Here is a 22,186-nt window from a genome sequence, read left to right as displayed (position 1 = left end):
GGCCCAGTGTAATCACGATCACAAGAGTGCTTATAAAAGGGAGGCAAGAGGTTGAGAATCAGAGAAAAATGATGTAAGGGCAAAAGCAGAGGTCAGAGGGAAGAGAAGATGCTACAATGGTGGCTTTGAAGATGGAGGAAGGAGCCAGGAGCCAAAGAATGCAGGTGGCCTCTAGGAGCTGGAAAACACAAGGAAAGAAACAAATTCTTCTCTACACATAGGCCTAACTCCTTAGCTCTGTCAAACTGATTTTGAACTTCTGATTTCCAGAACTGTAAGATAAATACATGCTGTTTTAAGCCACAAGTTATGGTAATTTGTTACAGCAACAATTGCAAGTTAATAGACTAGCCACTAAACATTAGACATTTTTCCAAAGAAAAATGGCATGCTTACTGTCTGTCAGAAAAGAACTGGTATTTATCTGCTTTTGATCTCTAAGACAGCTTGCTTTGTTCTGGCTTCTTTGTTAAAAATCCACCAGTGCAGAAGACAGCTTGTCAGGAATTTTAAAGGGATATTTGCCAAAAGCAACAATTTTGTTTATCCCTCACCCCACCCCACCCCCACCTTTTTTTTAACATCATGTAAAAGTATTGGGTGATATTCCAACCACGAGGCTGGCAAGGTTGCTCTAAGAGTCTTACTAAATCCAGCTGATACCAGTCAAGCTGTCCCTTGAGGACCAAAAGCACTAGACTCTGCTAAGCATACCATAGCCAATGAGGACAATAAAGGGAGCATCAGGACCATCCTGAAATACTGATCATCACATTACATGGACTCCCAAACCAAGCAATACAGGAGCGCGTAGCTGGCCTTAATTCAGTCTCATCTGCCAGAGCCCCCTTTCTCCAATCACTTTTGACGTAAGGAAAGTAATTTTGCAAGGGAATAGCTAACTGCAGATTGGGAGTAGGGCTCCTCTTGCTAAAATATTTATGACCCAAGTAGGTAGTCCTTAAAAATAAAGTTCAAGCTGGGCTCAGTGGCTCAGCCTGTAATCCTGCGCCTTTGGGAGGCTGAGGTGAGTGGATTGCCTGAGCCCGCGGGTTTGAGACTCGCCTGGGCAACTTGGCGAAACCTCATCTCTACAATAAATCAAAAATTAGCCAAGCGTGGTAGCGCGCGCCTGTAGCTCCAGCTACTTGGAAGGCTGAGGCGGAAGGATCGCCAGCACCCCGCAGGCGAGGCTGCGGTGGCCAGGAGCGGCCACTGCACTCCAGTCTGGGCAACAGAGTGAGACTTCAACTCAAAAATAAATAAATAAATAAATAAATAAAGTTCAAAGGATAGTCGTTATTTGGTTAGAATAGTTTCCTTGGTCAGTTTTTTGTTTTTTTATGAAATGGAAGCTTATGGGTTCAAGTCCTCTGTTACTATATAATCATTGAAATTGTACAGCAGCCCTCCTTAAAAAAAGATCGTTATTCCACCAGCATTCCTGAACTGTTTTCATTTTAGCTTTACCAAAATATTCTAAGAAATTAAAAAGGATGATAATTGTTTTAAATCGGACATATCAATTCAGTATTGGTTATTTATAAAAGTATTACTTCATAATTACTGTTTTAATCGAGCATACCTAGAAAGTTATGTTTGTCCTCGTAAGAAAATGAGAAATTGGTGAGACTTGCTTAAAAGTTTCATAGCGCCCCCTTTAGTTGAAAGTAATATTTTCATCAGTATTCAAAGAACAGGGTATTCTTCCTAATTTTACTTATGCATATTAGAATACAAGCTACTTCACTTTTGCTGGGGGGAAAAAAACAACTAAGAGATATGTTAAAAAACAGAACTTTTATTTGCAGCTATTTAAAACATGAACACTCATAGAAAAGAATGAAAAACTGCCTTTTCAAAATACATATTAACATAATTATGTCATACTTTAGTCCTGTCAGTAGACTGTAAATAATATCAGCTATTCATTGCAAAAAAAAAACAACAACAGGTTTTTCGGCTTTCTAGATATAAAACATACATATGTTTTAGCAATATCAAACCCCAGAAAATCTGAGAGTAGCCTAAAGTTAGTAGACTAAGTAATAGACATATTTTATTAAGAAAGTACAGAATAAAATGTGATTTGAATTTTTTATTCCTTCTTTTGTGTGTTTACTGTATGCTTATTAACTTGAGAAACTGGAAAGGGGATATGTGGTTTAATAGTAACATAAAAATAACCTACCAAACCAAGAGATTCAACAGTGAAATCTTTTATGGACTTTTAAAAAAATTATTATTCGTAGTATAGAGCTTCCCTGGGAGAAATGAAACTATATAGGAGTTATATGACGTTAATAAATAAGTATGAAAACCAAATAAAGTCTTAATGGCAAAATGAAACATTGATATATCATTAGTCTCTGAAGCGGCAATTTTCAGAGCAAGCTCAGGGCTACTATTTTGCGCTGTGAACTTAAGTGTATAAAAAAATGTGCTTTATTTTAATGAGTTTGCCCCGTCCTTTGGTTTTTTTTGAAGGACATCATATTCAATCCTGCCAAAAATGTGGCCTTTGAAATGTATTGCTAAAATTGAGCATAATATATTTTCCCATAGTTTTATCTTATTTAAGTAGAAGAGAGAATATCAGTTGAGGAAACATTTCTCTCTTCCTTAAATACCTAAATCTGAGTTCAGTCATCACTTTATCCAGTTTTCACTGAGTCACAAGTACGCTTAGGAGCCAACCATTCAAAGGAAAAAAGTTAGTATCAGACCATTAGTGCTATTCAGATGTTTTGATATTATGTGTATGCATCAAAATTTTACTTTTTTGCATTCTACTAGATTTCCATTTAGAGTTTATACATAGAGAAAGAATATGACAAAACAAGTTTTATCACTGCTTTTTAAAAGTTCTACCAGATCAGTCATATATAGATATCTATAAGGGACTCATTTGGTATAATACTTCAGTGTTTTTTAAATTTAAGTATATGCAACTAATAATGTTTACAGTATACATTTTTTAATACGAGGTTGAAAATAGTAAATTCATCTTTAAGGTTGAGAAACTTAACTTAGAGCACATGGTATACTGTATGGTATGCCTGGTATAAAGTCGTATGCGTGACTCAGTGACACAACCACAGACCAGGAATCAGAATTCAAGGTTGAAATCTCAGGCTGACTCACTTGAACAAGTCATTAGCCCCTCTGAGCTTCATTGTCTTCGTCTTGAAATGAAGATATTAGGATAGGTTTTTACCAAGAGCCCTTTTAACTCAACCTATGACCTATGTGTATATACTTAAAGCATGAGGTACATCAACACTGTTATTAGATGATGAAGCTTTGCTGAATTTCATACTTTGAAAACATCATGTGAGCTCTTCCAGTTCTTGACAAGATGGATAAATATGCTTCATTCTATTCCTTCCAATGAATATAACAAAAGACTCTGAACAATGTATACATCAACTATCAGAAGACTGGAAGGTGGAACACTGACTAAGGACCTCAGAACTCAAGGAACATCCCAGCAGTGGGTTCCTTCGTGGTGTTTTTGTCTGTTTTAACCTCCTGTGTATACCAGCCTGGGCACCAGGGAAGCCCACAAACCCTAAATGTCAACAGGCAAAGACAACAAAATAATCCCAAGAAAAGCCTGCTCTTTCTAGCCAGAGTACTGGGAAAAGGGGAGATGTGCAGGACAGAAACCTTTCAGCCATACCCACAGTTCTCCAGATGAACACAATGAGGAAAGCCACATTGCTGTACCTCCCGAGTGGATGTTTTCCACCACCACCCTGAATAGCTAGGGTGCACTTCTCTCCACTGCGAATAGAGCCCTAGTTTCCATTCCTAACTTGCAATTTAAAAATGGCGCCCCTCCTTGGCTGAGCCTGAGTGGGACCCTGATTTTGCTCCACCACGTAGTCAAAGCCACACCCTCTCAGCCCATGTCTATGGACAGAGCCCTGTCTTCATCCCTGATCTGCAGAAACGAGGCAGCTGAGACCACGATCAGAACTCTGCCTTCCATGCCCACCCTGCGTTACATGCACAACAGTACTCCACCCCAACCCAGTTTGTGGGCACAGTCCTGACTTCTACTCCAAGAGGAACTTGGGCCTTGGTTATTAAGTCTTCTGGACATTATTTAACTATACTATATGGAAGAGTGTTGGGTCATTTTCTCGGGTAGTATAGCTTGAGGCTTTGCTCTTGACGACTCTTTGTATTCACAGAAACTGCTGTTCCCTAGTAGTGATCCTGTGAGGCACTATTTGTACTGGTGATGCCCTCTCCAATTCTGTTTACTTCCATATACGTGTGCAAAGGCCCAGCTTCCCTCTACAACCAGCCTGTCTCTGCACATGGAAGTGCTCAGTGCATGTGAATTCCTCCCTTAGAGTCGCCACAGGCCTTAAGTTCTTACTTCATGTTGGCAGTATCTGCACTTTCAGTGAAAGAACTATTTTATTTGTAAGTCTTGGCTAATCTTCCTTGTCTCTGTTAATTGTTACTATTGTATATAACTAGGTCACAGCTAATAACTTTTACTGAAAGTTGCTATAATGGTCACCAGTATTTGTCTAGCATTTTCGATGTGCAAAGCCCATGAATGCAGCGGTTCATTAGTTCTCATAACAATTTGGTGAGATGACTATTATCCTTCCCTTTCTGCCAGAAACAGCAAGCAAAAGTGGATGGCATTGTGTGGTTTTCAAATGGGCTTTATTAAGACCCAGCTATAAATTGTATATGCTCCACTTGGACTCAATTTACAAGAGGTCAGCATCAGGTTTTCATGAAGTTAAAAGCAATGGGTTATGTTTTTAAAATTATAAAGATGACATTTATTTTAGTTGAATTATTTAGCAATAGTTTCTCACTTTTCAGTCTAATTTAACAAAATACTTGTTTTCTTCTCTATCCCTTCTAAAATTTCACTGGGCTCTTCTTCAAAAATAAAATATCTCGCAATATAAGCTAGAAACTATCTGGATTCTGGCATCTTAGAAATTATAACCCAGTAAAACTACAAAGCAAAGGAATAACTTCAGTAGAGGCAATATGTATGTAAGTGCTAAAATTGTGGACTCTAGAAGCTTCTGGATAGCAGAACACGTGGAGGTTCCTGGAGGGCAGTGTGCTCAGGGAGGGCTCAGAAACTCCAACCCTCCTCTCCCCAACTCGCCCCAGACCTCTCTTCATCGGTATCCTTTGTAATTAAATGGCAAACATTTTTATTAATGTGGACTCTAGAATCATCCATAGACTTGAATTCTGCTCCACTATATACTAAATGCATGACCTTGGGTAAATTACTTAACACCTGTGTCTTGGTTTCCTCAGATATAAAATGAGAAGAAAAAATACTTCTTTCATAGAGCTTTGTGAGCTTAAATGAAATAATAAATGTAGCGCATGTGGAACAGGACCTGACAGTAAGCCCTCAAGCCGTGTTAACTGGTGATAGTAGTAGCGATAAATAATAGTTAGCTATTTTCAGCTACTAGATGAATTATATATTAGTTATATAGAGAGAAAGGATTATGACTATGAGCAGCACTTTTCAAGAGGTTCTGGATACTCCTATTTTGGAGGTCCAATTCCACCTCACATCATATATATTAAAATACAACTATATCCTACATTAAATATGATTTTATATAACCGAAGAAGTGAGTTTATTTGTAGTTGGCTTTTTGGCATAATATTACATTTTGTAGACATTTAATTAAACACTTAATTTTTTTTTATATTTTCTTTTGATGTGTGTATGTGTGTTCTCCTGAGATCATATGGCAAGTAAATGATGAAATAAGAGCTAGAAGTCTCCTGGCTTATACCCATGATTTTCCAAGAGAAAAGATGGCAGTATTATTGTCCTACCCTGAAGGAACTGCTGGATGCTAGTCCACTCTAAAACCTAATTCTAGCTGAAGTGTCTTTTGTAAAAATTAACACCCCAGAATGCACAAAACTCTGAAAAGAACGAATGTTTCCATTCTTTATTCTTGTCTTAGATTGTGGTTTGAATGTTCATAAGCAGTGTTCTAAGATGGTCCCAAACGACTGTAAGCCAGACTTGAAACATGTCAAGAAGGTGTACAGCTGTGACCTCACGACACTTGTGAAAGCACACACCACTAAGCGGCCCATGGTGGTGGACATGTGCATCAGGGAGATTGAAGCTCGAGGTAAGGCGCTTCGGGGCAGGCTACAGTTGTCATTCACTACCCGTGCAAGGCCTACTGCTTTTCGGGGCGCCTCATTGTACAACGCAGTTGTCTTCTCTATAATTTTAGGGAAAATGTTTCAGATGGCAAACGATCTCAAAGTCTGGAATAAATTAATTTAACCAGTAAACAGCTTGATTTTAAAGTACGTCTAACCAGATATAGAAAATGCACTTAAAGTATATCTATAGATGATGCTTCCGGTCTGCAAAAGTTGCCATGTAGAGACAAATTCATTTTTTTGTTTTTATCTTTTTCTCAGTCTAAGAAGCAAAGGTGCAAATGTTCTATTAAAACTATCCAAGGCCCAAAACAGAGTTGCACCCTAATTATTCTTTCCCACTTGGGAAAAACTGCTACAGGCTTATTAATATAGTTTATCTTAGTCTTCCGTTATGTAAAAGAATTTATGCTATAATTGAGGTGATGGATTATTTCCCTTAAGACTTAACATATTTGTTCTAATTAGACAAAATGATGAACCAGATTATAAATATTCAGGTGACAATAGGTCAAACTTAAAGAACTATGAGTGAAGTGGTTTTATTTTAGAAGAAAAGTATGAACAGATTTTTAAATGTGTATATTTTCTCATTCTTTCTGACACAATCTTTCCCCAGCCTAAAGTATGAGAAGTTAAAAGAAAAGGCATAATTCCAAAAAAGCTAATTAGCTGTGTTTTTATAGGTCTGAATTCTGAAGGACTGTACCGAGTATCAGGATTTAGTGACCTAATTGAAGATGTCAAGATGGCTTTTGACAGAGGTATGTTTTTCAACTTGTTCAGTAACTTAAGTCAATAATACTCTTTGACAAAAACATTTCTTATGTTATCTTTTGCATTATTTTTTATGAGTTGTAAGTATTAAACCTTCAAATTGTAGAGTGAGAAGGAAGGATCAGATTTAGCTATGTTACCAGTTTTTACGTCTCCGTGGTTGGTCCATGTTCATCAGAATACATACAGAGCAATTAAATCTGCTAAAAAAGGAGGCTGAGGTGAGTGGATTGCCTGAGCCCATGGGTTCGAGACCCACCTGGGCAGGCGAGACCTCATCTCTACAATAAATCAACAAATCAGCCAGGCGTGGTAGCGCGCCCCTGTAATTCCGGCTACTCGGAAGGCCGAGGCGGAAGGATCGCCGGAGCCCAGCAGGTCGAGGCTGCGGTGCCCGGGAGCAGCCACTGTACTCCAGTCTGGGCGACAGAGTGAGACTCCAACTCAAAAAAGAAAACAAATCTGCTAAAAACCATAGATGAAAGAGTGGGAGCATAGAGTCTAAATCATTACAGACCTCAGTTTTCTTCTTTTTTTTTGAGTTGGAGTCTCTCTGTCGCCCAGACTGGAGTGCAGTGGCCGCTCCCGGCCACCGCAGCCTCGACCTGCTGGGCTCCGGCAATACTTCGCCTCAGCCTTCCAAGTAGCTGGAACTACAGGTGCGTGCTAACACGCCTGGCTAAGTTTTTTTATTTATCGTAGAGATGAGGTTTCGCCAAGTTGTCCAGGCGGGTCTCGAACCCGCAGGATCAGGCAATTCACTCACCTCAGCCTCCCAAAGCATGGGATTACAGGCTGAGCCACCGAGCCCGGCCACCTCAGTTTTCTTAGGCTTGAGTTAACCCACCTCGCTTGGCCTGCCATCCAGACCTCCCATCCTCATGACCATCTTTGACTGCACTGAGACCCAAGTCCTGGTTTGTGTGTTAGGGCCAGAAAGCTGAGAGAAACTAAGGACCTTCTGCATAGGTCCCACCCCACGGTGGGAGAAGGGCCCAGTCAAAGAAAAACTCAGTGGAACTTAATTTTAACTTAACATTTAAATTAAGATCTGTTTCCACAGTTCTCCAATTTGTATTTGTCTTTGCTGTAAGGACTGGAAGAAGGTGGTACCAAAAAAGAACTGTAGACTTGAATACAAGAAGTAAAAGAAAAGAATTAGTGATCTTTTAAAGAACCACTTTCCTTAACAAGTATGTATTCTAGTTCCATCACACAGGCGTCTCCCATTCACAAACCTCTTAGAGGCAACAGTGACAGAAAACAGAAATAGGTTAAAGATTCTTCCCAATCTGATATGAAGAAATCTAGGCCAGTCTAAGTATGTGATAAGAGCAAAGAAAGTCAGGTGAAGTAATGGTATATTAAGTCCAAATAAGCATCAAGAACCCCTGCCAGAGTGGATGGCAAGAGGCACCTCTTTAGTTAAAAGATAGCAGCGGAGGATGTGTGTTACCAGCCTCTGGCCATGATTCTCAAAAGTAAGTCAACACTGACAAAGAAACTGAATGTTCCCACGGACCCCAGAAAGCAAGTAAATGACACAGTTTTCTCTCATTAAAAATATGAGACAACTTTTTGTGACCTGAAAACACCAGGGGCCAGTCTTTGCCCTCCCAAGGGATGTGCAGCAAGGTCTGTAGGAATATGCAAAGAATTTTAACAAGGTAGTGAAAGGCACCAGTGGCTCAGATCATTTAAACCAGTTCTGTACATGAAGGTAGCCCAAATCCATAAGTGTTCAAGGAACAGGGTATTAAATGGAGAAGTTATTGAGGGTGAGAGGCTTAACCTTCAGATGAGATCCAAGAAAGAAATCAGAACCCATAGAGTGCTAGAATGAACTCATGTAATTCAAGTGCTGAAGAAGAAAGACAGGTTGGCCAGGTACAGTGGCTCAGCCTATATGCCCTGCACTTTGGGGGGCTGAGTTGAGAGGATCACCTGAACCGGGAGTTTGAGACCAGCTTGAGCAACTTGTTGAGACCTCGTCTTTATAATAAATCACAAAAACTAGCCTGGCATGGTGGTGTGCTTCTGTAGTTCCGGCTTCTTGGAAGGCTGAGGCAGGAGGATCGCCTGAGCCCAGCACATCAAGGCTGCGGTGGCCATGAGCATGCCACTGCACTCCAGCCTGGACAACAAGAGTGAGACTCCAACTCAAAAAAAAAGAAAGAAAAAAAGAAAAAAGACAGGTCTTAGGAACTCCTCCCTAGTTTAGCAATAGTCACTGAATGGAGAACTAAGGCCGGCGATGCCATTATAACTTTGCACATTTGTCCTCTAGTGGAACCACAAATATCTATGTGACAGATACATGAGAGATTTGTGGGTCAAAGCAATTGAAAACCCTTGACCCCAAAAGAGCCCCAGTCTGGTTGGAGAGTCAAGAGCTGAAAGTAAGAAGTCATCAGGGAACAAAGAAAGATGGTACAGACTGTGCTGGCGTGGTATAGCCTGCTTAGAATGCAGCATCTGAATATCAGATTCCAGAATGGGTTTGTACTATTTGAAAACACATAGATGATTAGCCAGGCATGGTAGCACACGCCTGTAGTTCTGGCTACTTGGAAGGCTGAGGCGGAAGGATCGCTAGAGTCCACCAGGTCGACTCTGGGGTGGCTGTGAGCGAGCCACTGCACTCCAGCCTGGGCAATGGAGTGAGACTCCAATTCAAAAAAAAAAATAGATGATAGATAGATAAAACAGATGGATGAGTATCTGTGTGTGTACTTACTTAAAAGATTTTAAAAGAATCAGTTTAAAAATAATATATATAGTAAGTCTCAGAATGTTAATATTTTAGTCTTTTACCTTGTTTGAATCTATTTTCCGTTGATTCATTAACTCAAAAATATTTATTAAGCAGCCACTACATGCCAGGTACCATGTACTTATATACAGCAGTTAACCGTGCGTACTTGGTCCTTGCACTTGTGGAGGGCTCACATTAAATAATAATCACACAATGGTTACTGATTTTATTTTAATAAAGGCCATAAAGGGAAAACAACCTAATCTGGTGGGCAGGAATGGGATGCTGGAGATCAGAAGAGGTTTCTGCAAAGAAGAAATATTTATGTACTTAGGCTAACGCTTAAAGGATGAATAGGTGTTAGCTGTACATGGGCTAAGCAGTGAAAAATAACAGGTGTGTAAAGGCCCTGGAACAGAAGGGTCTGTGTAGTGGCCAGAGACTGGCACTGTAACTGAGAGAATAATATATGAATAGTAGCTGAGATATGGTGGACACAATAACTTACCATAAAGAGAATTATATGAATGGTGGAAGGTTCCCAGATCAACCTCCAAAATCTGTTTACCCCACATGTAGCTGAACTATAAGAATGGTCACTTCAACTTCCAAACCAAAAATTGAACAGGTAGCCTATAATGGGAACAGGATATTTGAAATCTGGATGCTCATAGAAAAATAACTAACAGACCTTGGAAGCCGGAGCCATGTAGCAGAAGAGAAGGAAACTTAGTCTTCCTTTTTCCTGAGTAAAAATTTGGTAATATACATGCCTTTCTCATGCTTGCACCATCCTTTGGGCTCTCTCATCCCCTGCTCTAGGTCCTCACACCCCCAACACCTGTGTGCTTCCCTAAGTTCCCCCAGGAAAGAATCTACATTGCCTTTTTCTTCCGGAAAGCACTCCGTCCCAATTTGTACTGCCACTACATATGATTTTAGCTCAGGTATGAAAGGCAGACACTGATGATACACGATTGAATCTGAATGTCTGAAAGGCCGAGTTATTTGCATTTTAAAAGAGACCTTTTTTTAATGGACTTTAGAGTAGTGTTAGGTTTACAAAAAAATTGAGCAGAAGGTACAGAGATTTCTCATGTAACCCTCCCTCCTGCCACCGTCCACAGTTTCCCCTGTTATTAACATCTGCATTACTGTGATATATCTGTTAATAATTGATTTGGCAACATTGATACGTTACTATTCACAAAAATCTATAGTTTATATTCGGGTTTACTCTTTATGTTTACATTTCAGTGGGTTTTTATGATGTCGTGTATCTAGCATTATAGCATCATACAGAATAGTTTTACTACCATAAGGAGCTACAGTGATGGTGTGCATCTGTAATCCCAGCTACTTGGAAGGTTGAGGTGGGAGGGTTTCTTGAGCCCAGGGGTTTGAGACCAGCTTGGGCAATATAGTGAGGCCCTATCTCTTAAAAAATAGTAATAAGCCGGTCTCGGTGGTTCAGCCTGTAATCCCGCGCCTTTGGGAAGCTGAGGTGAGTGGATTGCCTGAGCCTGAGGGTTTGAGACCCGCCTGGGCAACTTGGCGAGACCTCATCTCTACAATAAATAAAAAATTAGCTGGGTGTGGTAGCGCATGCCTGTAATTCCGGCTACTCGGAAGGCTGAGGCGGAAGGATCGCCGGATTCCAGTGGGTCGAGGCTGCGGTGGCCGGGAGCAGCCACTGCACTCCAGTCTGGATGACGGAGTGAAACCCCAACTCAAAAAAATATGTAATAATAATAATAATAATTTTTTTAAAAAGAATCCATTGTGCTCTACCTTACAAGCCCTCATTTTAATTCCCTGAACCCTAAGCAACCAGTGATCTTTTTACTGTCACTATAGTTTTGCCTGTTCCGGCATGTAATAGTTGGAATCATAAATTATGAAGCCTTTTTGACTGGCTTCTTTCACCTAAAATAAGCATCTAAAGTTCTTCCATGTCTTTTCATCACTTAATCATTCATTTATTTGTATTGCTGAATAATACTTCATTGCATGGATATACCACAGTTTATTCTATCGAAAAACATCTTGGTTGTTTCCAATTTTTAGCAATTAGAAATAAAGTTGCCTTAAACATTTGTGTACGGGTCTTTGTGTAGACATAACTTTTCAGCTCATTTGGGTAAATACCTAGGAGTTCATTACTGGACTGTATGTTAGAACTATGTTTAACTTTGTAAGAAATAGCCTATCTTCCAAAGTGGCTGCACCATTTGCACTCCCCAGCAATATGAGAGTTCCTGTTGCTTCATGTCCTTGTCAGCATTTAGTGTCTATGTTTTAGATTGTAGCCATTCTAACAGCTGTGTAATGAAGAGGCTGCTTTTTAATCCATAGAAATATTTCACAAGTCAAGTGGAATAAAAGAAATCTAGCATAAGATGTAGCTCAGAGTAGACACTAGTTAAATCTTTAGTGTTAAGTGAACTGTTAGATATTTTATAAAGTACTAAATGCAGAGAATGCAGAAGGGGCCATTCTGGAAGAAGGATGGCTTTGTTTCAGAATCTTAAGCCTCAGCAGCTCCAAAATAGTCCCCCATCTTATAATGCCTTCTCTTCTTGTTGTTTCAACGCTCTGAAGATTTATTTTGCTTTTTTTTGAGTGAAAGTCTCACTCTGTCGCCCAGACTGGAGTGCAGTGGCCGCTCCCGGCCACCGCAGGCTCAACCTACTGGGCTCCAGTGATCCTTCTGCCTCAGCCTTCCAAGTAGCCGGAACTACAGGCGTGTGCTACACGCCCAGCTAATTTTTTATTTATTGTAGAGATGAGGTCTTGCCAAGTTGCCCAGGTGGGTCTTGAACCTGCGGGCTCAGGCAGTCTATTCACCTCAGCCTCCCAAAGCGCAGGATTACAGGCTGAGCCACCAAGCCCGGCCTATTTTGCTTTTTTACTTTCCACTACCTGCTCTATTTCTAGGACTCAAGCAAGATCCAAATGTTATATGTGGGAGTCTGGGGTGAAACAAAGGGTACCCTTTTTGCTAGGAGTTTCTATATTATTCCCTTGGGAGTTCTCAAGTAGGTACGAAATTGAAAGATACTTGTATTGGCCTCAGTCCTCTCCTTCCCTACTCTGTAATTAAACATGGAAAAACAGGTAACTACAGACTAGAAAATTCAAAAAAATTAATTTTGCTGTTTCACAAGACATTGATCATGAATGTATATCGTGTAGCACACTGGATTTTATGTTAAAAACTGAAGCATTGCTGATTTTTAAAATCTGATGTATACAAAAATGTCATTAATTAAAATAGTGTTGTGAATCCAGATATTTACTTTTGTTTCTTCTGACATCCTTAAAAGATGGTGAGAAAGCAGATATTTCTGTGAACATGTATGAAGATATCAACATTATCACTGGTGCGCTTAAACTGTACTTCAGGGATTTGCCGATTCCACTCATTACATACGATGCCTACCCCAAGTTTATAGAATCTGCCAGTAAGTATGAACACATATATTCCAAATTACTTAACCTGACACACTCTTCTTGGTAATCACTTTTCCTGGTTTTCTAGCTGAGTATCTTGAATGCATTTTATGAAATATTTCCCCTTTGCTCTCTCTTTATGGTTAATATACTCACAAAAATTTTGTACTGTTCTCTAACATAGATTATTTATGACTTCTAATATCAGAAGCTTCTGCATAATGTGCTAAACCTCGTTTTTCAAAGTAAGGCTTAAACTAGTGTTCCTTAGATGTGAACCAAAATAAAATGAAATAAAAATGAATAACAAGAAAAATAAAATTTGACTGGGCGTGGTGGCTCAAGCCTGTAATCCTAGTACTACGGGAAGCTGAGGCGAGAGTATTGCCTGTGCCCGTGAGTTCAAGACCAGCCTGGGCAACATGGTGAGAGCTTACCTCTACCATAAATTAAAAAACTAGCCAGGCATGGTAGTATGTGCCTTAGCTCAGGCTCCATGGAAGGCTGAGGCAGAAGGATCGCCAGAGCTCAGCAGGTCGACACTGGGGTGGCTCTGAGGGTACCACTGCATTCCAGCCTAGGCTACAGAGTGAAACTCCAATTCAAAAAGAAAAAGAAAGAAAATTTGAAAAATAAGACTTTCTATTTTGTTATTAGATTCAGCAAACATAAATATTACTATCAGGTTTTTATAAAAGTTTCTCAATTCTTATTCTCAATTTCTGTACTGTATATATATAAGTTAATGAAGATCATTAATAGTTTGCAAACTGACACTGGTCCTTAGATCATACTTTAAGAAGTATTTTAGATCAAGAAGATTTTTTTTTTAAATTCTAGTTGAGAAGAAAATGAGAAAAAAACACGGATTTATTTGCCAAATTTTATTTATACTGCAAAAATCATACCTGTAATTCACACTTTGCTTTTCAAAGATGAGAACTTTCAACAGATTTTGAATGCTGGCATTACTGTTTTTTAGAACAAAATTGGCTATTTCTGTCATTTTGATTTTCTCTCTTTAAAACCATATGTTGTCTTGATCTTTAAATGATAACATCACTTACTTAGTAACACTAATTTGCTTTTTGACTTGGAAATTTCATGAAGTATGAACTTTTATTCTGACTTTTTATTTCTCTGGTAGAACTTTTATTAGAGGATGTTTGTGGCTAGTCCCAAGAAGCGCTGATTTCTTGTGGATCAGCTCAAGCTCCCATGTAGAGAGCAGCCATGAGATTATACTGGTTTTTATCAAGGTTTTATGTTAGAATGCATGAAAGATTCTAGGTCGCTTAGGGACTTGGTGCTGATCATGAAAAATTGAGGGCACTTACAAATTCTTGCTTCATGTTATATAGATAAAGGTAAAATCCATGCTTGCTCTTGAATTTCAGGGCCTTGGGCCCCCCAGTTTCAAATTACCTCGCCTTCTTTCCCCATACCCGCCCTAGCTGCTGAGGAAAACCTCCCCTTTTTATTACTCTTCCACGCCATTTTTTATTGTTGTGAGATTTGTTTCTGAAACAGCCTTCCTGTCCAAAATCAGTAAGCCCCCTCATCTTACCTCTCAGAAAACTCTGGAACCACATCATAAGAAGGAAACTTGCCTAAATCAAGGTAGAAATTTCTCTTTCTTGTAATTTCAGCTATTTGGATGTGTGAGTCTGTGACACCAGAAACCCTGGCATGATACATATGTGTGATATAAGTGTTCACTGCACATGTTTGATATGATAGCATTGTGTCCTTGCACATCTCTCTTCTGGCAGTAGAGTCTGTTTCATTCTTCAGATGTGCAAAGAGATACAGCCATTCTCTTAAAAGACGGATGAGGATGCCAGCTTGGTGGCTCAGCCTGTAATCCTAGCACTTTGGGAGGCCAAGGTCAGTGGATTGCCTGAGCCCGTGGGTTTGAGACCCGCCTGGGCAACTTGGCGAGACCTCATCTCTACAATAAATCAAAAATCAGCCAGGTGTGGTAGCGTGCGCCTATAGTTCCAGCTACTTGGAAGGCTGAGGCGGAAGGATCGCCGGAGCCCAGCAGGTCGAGGCTGCGGTGGCCGGGAGTGGCCACTGCACTCCAGTCTGGGTGACAGAGTGAGACTCCAACTCAAAAAATAAAAAAAATTTAAAAAGATGGATGAGGATGACGAGTTAGGTTAACTTTTTAAAATTTTTTTTTTAATTTTTATTTTTTGAGTCAGAGTCTCACTCTGTTGCCCAGGCTGGAGTACAGTGGTACACTCACAGCCACCACAGCCTCCACCTCAGCCTTCCAAGTAGCTGGAACTACAGGCGTGCCACCATGCCCAGCTAATTTTTATTTATTGTAGAGATGAAGTTTTGCCAAGTTGCCCTAGATTCAGGCAGTCCTCTCACCTCCACCTCCCAAAGTGCTGGAATTATAGACATGAGCCACCATGCCCAGCAATATTAGCACTTATAGAGCAATACAAGGTTCCATTAGCCATGCTAGGCTCTTCATATCCATGATAGCATTTTAGCAAGGAGAGATGACAGAGTATAGGTAAATCATCCAAGGACACATCACTTGCTAGATGTGATAGTCCCTTATTACATAGTGGGTGCGATATATATTTGTTGAATAGGTAAACTTAACAATTTTATATGGAGAGCCCTAGAACCTTAGAGTTTGTACATATTCTAAGGGGTCACGTAGCTAGATTCCCATCTATTACACACTCTTTTTGAAATACCTGGTACCTGCGAAATCACTGCTTCCACAGCAGCCAGTCCACTGGTGGAAGCTGTCACAGACACCAAGCCCTCCTAGTGTGCAACAGAGATCTGCCTGCTGCAGCTCCCTCCCCTCGGCAGTGGTCTTGGCATCATCCTTTCCACGTGTAAGTGTTTTGTGTATTTGGCAACCACTGATAAGGGTCTTTCATCTTTGAATACATTCCATTTTGTCTGTTGCTCTCTTGAATTTTGCTTCTTATGGCTAGAGTTGTAGTCTCGGGGAAAAATGGTAATGGGTAATACTTTTGTAAGCAGAAAAAAAGGGAGGAATGAACTCCAAGGAAGAATCTCTTGTCAATTTGATATCAGTATATTCAATGCATTTTGTCATATGTTTCCAAATTTATATCTCCAGCCTGGAGATATAAATGTCTTCTCCCTGAACACCAGATTAATTCACCATCAGCATGTTCATCTGAATGTCTGGCAAGCATCTCAAACGGAACTCCTGGTCTTCCTCACCAGACCTCCTCCACCCGCAGTCTTTACCATCTCAGTTCATGGAGGCTCCATCCTGCCAGTTGTCTAAGCCCAAAACTTGGCTTATTCTTCATTCTCCTTCTCACACATCCTTCATCAGGAATCCTATGAAGTCTAACTTCGGCTCATACCCAGAATCCAACAACTTCTTATCCCCTTCACCACTACCACCTGGTCCAAGCTACCATCATTCTCTACCAGGATGTTTTTTTATAATTACAGATTGACCTTTCTGCTTTTATTCCTGCCCTTCATAGTCTGTTTCTACATGGCAACCAGAGGAGAGATAACTGTGAAAAATGTATGTCAGATCATGACCCATCTTTGTTCATAACGTTCCCTTTTCTCTCAGTAAGTGCTAAATCCTTGAAATAACCTGGATTTAGCACATGATAGAGTGCCCTGTCCCCCTCTCTGCCCTCACCTCCGGATTCCCTCCTCTGTGCCCACTCGATTACAGCCACGGCTGCCTCCCTGCTTGTCCTCAGACATCACAGGCATGCTTCCCCCTCAAGACCTCTGCCTGACTCTCCTCCACTAGAACCCTCTTTCCTCAGATTCCACTCCCCCCCCAACATGGCTCATTCTCTCAGTCTGCCCAAGACCTTCTTCTTCACTGAGGTCTATCCTGACTACCCACTTAAGATTGTAGCCCCCATCTCTTCCAGTGCTTCAGACTCTGCTTTTTTTTTTCCATAGTATTTGCCTCATTCTATTATACTATAAACTCTAAAGTATCCTTTTCATTGTCAGTCACCCTTAGTAGCAAGTAAGCTCCCCATGGGCAGGGAGTGGAGTTGTTTGCTAGCCCCTACACCGTTCTTGTTTTCTTACTATCTAAGGCTCTCCCTACAGAGAGTAATTGTGGAAGTTAAAAGGAAACTAAGTTCCCCTTTTAATTTCCAGAATCTTGTAGTTTCAAATTAATTATTTCTGTAGTAAAAACTAAGTAGCAGTTTTCCATAGTTAATGGAATTTTCTCTCGCAACTCTAGAAGCTAAATTATTAAATTTTAGTATCTGAGCTGGTACTGCTATTCTAAATTGGCACTCTCTAAAGGACCCAAAATTCAAAGACCAAGCATTATTTGTCATAGCAAAAAAGCAAATAATACGTTCTTCATTCAAAGAAATGAACCAGGAAACTTTGGGCAGAGTTATTTCAGTGACCACAGTTTCTTTGAATTAAAAAACTTCAAGTCATTTTTCATGTTCTGAATTTATCAGCTCTGCTCTACCAATGCTAGAAACATTTCACGTTCATCTTACGTTAATTTTTACGTGACTCCAGTACATTACCATTGAGTTGGTATGTTTTATAAGTTAGAAAGACTAGGGATTTTGGTCTTGTGTCTGGAATGTTACATTCTGGTCAGATATAATCTTCCCAGCATTTCTAGGCCACTATCCTGAATAGGACTCAGCAGTGTGGAGTCCCATTGCAGTTACCCTGAAATCTAACATTTAAAGGTACCCTGTCTTCTTGACATTTAGGTAGAAGCAGGAATGCACTATGATGCTGGTGTTTTTTTTTTGAGAGCATGCAATTCCAAAGATGTTAATTGGTTTTGATTATAGAAATGATTGATGAATTGAATGCAACCTGAACTCAAAGGAATGTGCTGGGATTTTTGCCCAACACAGCAGACCTAAAATATCCAAACGAAGATGGTCCCCTTCAAAGCTCACACCTTTGGAAGAGTCATGTTTATTTCAGAGATCATTTGGAGTTGCCTTCAAAGTCTGCTGTACATTCTTCTGAATATCCTGTCATAGAAAAGTCTGTGCTTTAAGGGCAGATTTGATTTTTTTAATATAAAACAAAGTAGTATAAAGCTGACTCTAATGAATAAAGCAAGTAAATGTTGGATGATACATGTCTTGGTTTAAAAAGAAAAAAGTATGCATATCAAGTAATAAGACTTTGCCAGGAGTCACAGGGGCAATGGAGTGGCATGGCTTATACACCATGTTGAAAGGGGGTTTTCAGAATCATTTAAACAACGCACCATCCCTTAAGTATATCTGTAATGGTCTAAGATAACTTAGTTTGAATGTATAAGTTTTTATCTATGTCTGCATATGTGTTTGGATTTTTTTGTAGTTACATCTCATATATCATGTCCAATTTTCAAAGTTGTCAGACTTTGAGACACTCAAGTGAAAAAAACTGACTACTCCCCCCGAAAATCCAAGTAAACAGCATTGCCATATTGAAACTAAGAGCCAGCCGGGCTCGGTGGCTCAGCCTGTAATCCCAGCACTTTGGGAGGCTGAGGTGAGTGGATTGCCTGAGCCCGCGGGTTCGACACCCGCCTGGGCAACTTGGCGAGACCTCATATCTACAATAAAGTCAAAAAAAAATTAGCCGGGCGTGGTAGCGCACGCCTGTAGTTCCAGCTACTTGGAAGGCTGAGGCGGAAGGATCGCCGGAGCCCAGCAGGTTGAGGCTGTGGTGGCCAGGAGCGGCCACTGCACTCCAGTCTGGGCAACAGAGTAAGACTCCAACTCAAAAAAAAAAGAAACTAAGAGCCTTTGGAAATCTGGGGCTCGAACCTTAAAAATAATTTCCAAAGTTAAAGACAAGGATCTGTGAAAAAGCATTTCCCACTAGTTCTAGGAGACTACCACAGAAGAGAGTTAAAGGAATGTTTTGTACCAGTTTTCTGTTAAAGCCTTTCTCTTTGTGTTCAACTTGCAATTCTAGAAATTATGGATCCTGATGAGCAATTGGAAACTCTTCATGAAGCACTGAAACTGTTGCCACCTGCTCACTGCGAAACCCTCCGGTACCTCATGGCGCATCTCAAGAGGCAAGTTACAGGGTCCTACACTTGTATTGCAGCCAGGTTTTGAGAATCAGATGAAACAAAAAGTGAAAGAAAGGGCACATGATCTATGGATGAATAAATACATCCACAGCTGTATTGTCTTCTTGTGAGGAGTTGCACTTGTTGAGAAGAAATGCTAAAAATATTCTGCACTGCAATATTGAATGCAGACCTAATTCTGACATAGTGTATTTGCAGGTCCAGTATGTGTTTGCAGATAAGCTAGGAATACCAATGTTTTGCTGAGAACATACATTAATTTTTGTGGAAAGGGAAAGAGCTGTGACTATGAAGCCACAAGCACATTAAAGCAATAGCACAGCAGCTTGCAGGGCAGCTCACTTCCCCTGTCTTCTTGCTCCAAAATAAGCACTTCAGACTTGGCGGTGGGATTTTACATTATTGAACTGCTGTTGCCAACACTGAAAACAGGCATGATGAGTGATGGAGTAAAGGGAGGAAGGGAAAGGAGAATATCTTAGCTAGTTTGGGTTTAATGTTTTCAAGTGATTGACAGTGATGTAGTTTTCTGCTCTGTCACCCTCAGTCTCTACCAGTTGAAGGAAAGCTTTCAGAATTAGATGGCCAAGTTGTCGTGCTTTTAGGGTTTCAATATAAAGCCAATTAGAAACAAAAAATGTAGTATGTCCAGAGGCGTGAGTTATCCAGAAATTATATTTTGTTTGTTCACGGATATTTACGTTTTCTCTTTCTATTTTTAAATTTTATTTTATTTTATTTTTGAGTTGGAGTCTCACTCTGTCGCCCAGGCTAGAGTGCAGTGGTATGCTCACAGCCACCCCAGCATCAACCCACTGGGCTCCGGCAATCCTTCTGCCTCAGCCTTCCAAGTAACCAGAACTACAGGCGCGCGCTACCACGCCCAGCTAATTTTTTGATTTATTGTAGAGATGCGGTCTCGCCAAATTGCCCAGGCTAGTCTCAAACCTGTGGGCTCAGGCAATCCTCTTACCTCGGCCTCCCAAGGTACTGGGATTATAGGCTGGAGTCACCACTCCCCGCCACATTTTCTGTTTTAAAAAGCACCATGAGCTAAAGCCTTTGTTTAATGTACTTGCAGTTTTGCACGTAAATCCAAATTTGCCTCATACTTGAATGTAATGAAATGCTCCACATTGAAACAAAGGAGTAACTCTCAAGATTATAGTCTGTTGTTACTGCAATAGTAAAAAGAATGCAAACACTAAACTCCCTGCCGGCATTGCTTACCCTGAACCATCTCCTGTTACTATCGCTCCTGTTCTCTCACTAGACACTCAGTAAACTGTCCAACTTGCAGAACTGCTTGGGAGGAAACAAGATAGCCAGAGTGGAGGGAGGGTGGAGTAACCAGGGCAACCCAGGCTCTTCTCTACTGTTTGTCAGCATGGGCTTACAACTACTGGCGATGGGCTGTGGGACTGGACCCCTACATATAGTCCAGCAAATTAACCAGGCCTGAGCCTCATGATCACAAGTTTAAATTCTTTATTACCATAATTTCCTTTAAGGAAAGTCAGTACTTTACAATCACAGAAATAACCTCACAGAAGAGTTGGTATGTGGACACAAACTTACTGTCTTGGTGAATCTTGTTTTGTTAGTGACGAACCACGGCTTCCATGAAGTCATTTATTCCCTTACTTACATTTTTCAGAGTGACCCTCCACGAAAAGGAGAATCTTATGAATGCAGAGAACCTTGGCATCGTCTTTGGCCCAACCCTCATGAGGTCTCCAGAACTAGACGCCATGGCTGCACTGAACGATATACGATATCAGAGACTGGTAGTGGAGCTGCTTATCAAAAATGAAGACATTTTATTTTAAAAGTTTAATTTGAGGGGAAAAGAAATGTTTTACAGATGAAGGAATGTTTTATAGTAATTTAATTGGCTCCTGTAGCTGGATTATTTCTTGATTAGCGGTTTGGGCATATAACCAGATTAAAATGAAGGAACTTCCTGTTGTTCTTGTAGCATCGCTCAGCTGTCCTTGTAAAACAGTGAATACACGCTTTCCGGTTCTAGTAATCCTGGGTGTTTATCATGTTCAGAGAAACTCAAGCTATTGCATGATTAGCCCCTGTTTGGCAAGGAAACCCCATACAAAAGAAACAGCCAACCTGCACCTGCACCGCCTCTGCGTCCTGGGTAGTCTGTGGTTGTAATCCAGCATGTTTCACAGAGTAAACCTGTTGTGACTTAGCTTTGGGGGTCGTTGCCTGGTTTCTGATGCTTGTACAAACACAAGCACACAAACTGATGGAGCGGCACCTCCGGCCATTGCTTACCATAGACTATATCATATGCCTACTTTTTGCAAATGTTTTATTTCTGGTTTCTTAGTTCTTCTCTAACATAGTACTTTCTTTCCAGCAAAAGCAAAATGTGTTTTCAGATTTGTTACTTTAATAAGTTATCCATACCAATAAAAAATGTACAACACAAAGCATTTTCTGTTAAATTATTATTGGTTTTCTGTTGTAATTTTGTATTTTTATCTGGCATGCATTTATTAATTTATTAAATTTGGCTTTTAGAAATCAAAAGTATTGATAGCTTTTTTTCCCTCATGATTGAGAATATTTGGAAAAATGTGTTTGGCCATTTATTTAATATTGAGTACTCACCTCTTTTGCTTATTAATAAAATTTGTGTGGCAAGCTCCTAAAGTAATTAAAATTGCTTAGATTTAGAACACCTATTCACTGGATTTGTTTTTCTTCTTGTATTACTCTGACAGAAATCTAGAATATTTTTCAACTTTTTCAATGGGAGAAGAGGGAGGGCAGGAGATTCTCCTAGAACTATCAGAAGAAAGAAGGCTTTTTTTTTTTTTTTTGAGTTGGAGTCTCACTCTGTCGCCCAGACTGGAGTGCATTGGCCGCTCCCGGCCACCGCAGCCTCGACCTGCTGGGCTCCGGTGATC

At 40.2% G+C, this 22,186-nt stretch overlaps 1 protein-coding gene across 7 annotated transcripts in view; it reads left to right on the top strand.

Moving 5' to 3' along the window:
- CHN1 (chimerin 1) overlaps positions 1-21,961 on the top strand; it is a 139,286-nt gene extending 117,325 nt beyond the window's left edge. For 3 of the 7 annotated variants that reach the window (XM_021714791.1, XM_008062644.2, XM_021714793.1), the window contains 5 exons: positions 5,985-6,158; positions 6,885-6,962; positions 13,057-13,194; positions 19,133-19,238; positions 20,914-21,961. In XM_021714791.1, the coding sequence (XP_021570466.1) occupies positions 5,985-6,158; positions 6,885-6,962; positions 13,057-13,194; positions 19,133-19,238; positions 20,914-21,085 (668 nt within the window). In that variant the 3' untranslated portion in view covers positions 21,086-21,961. The remainder of the gene's footprint in view (positions 1-5,984; positions 6,159-6,884; positions 6,963-13,056; positions 13,195-19,132; positions 19,239-20,913) is intronic. The other 4 variants (XM_021714794.1, XM_021714792.1, XM_021714796.1 and 1 more) reach the window with 4 other exon arrangements.
- Positions 21,962-22,186: the final 225 nt, after the last annotated feature.

The sequence above is a fragment of the Carlito syrichta genome, unplaced genomic scaffold (genome assembly GCF_000164805.1).
Source record: "Carlito syrichta isolate Samal-C Ts95f unplaced genomic scaffold, Tarsius_syrichta-2.0.1 Scaffold305785, whole genome shotgun sequence".
Lineage (NCBI taxonomy): Eukaryota > Metazoa > Chordata > Mammalia > Primates > Tarsiidae > Carlito > Carlito syrichta.
This window is presented reverse-complemented; position numbering and strand designations above follow the sequence as displayed.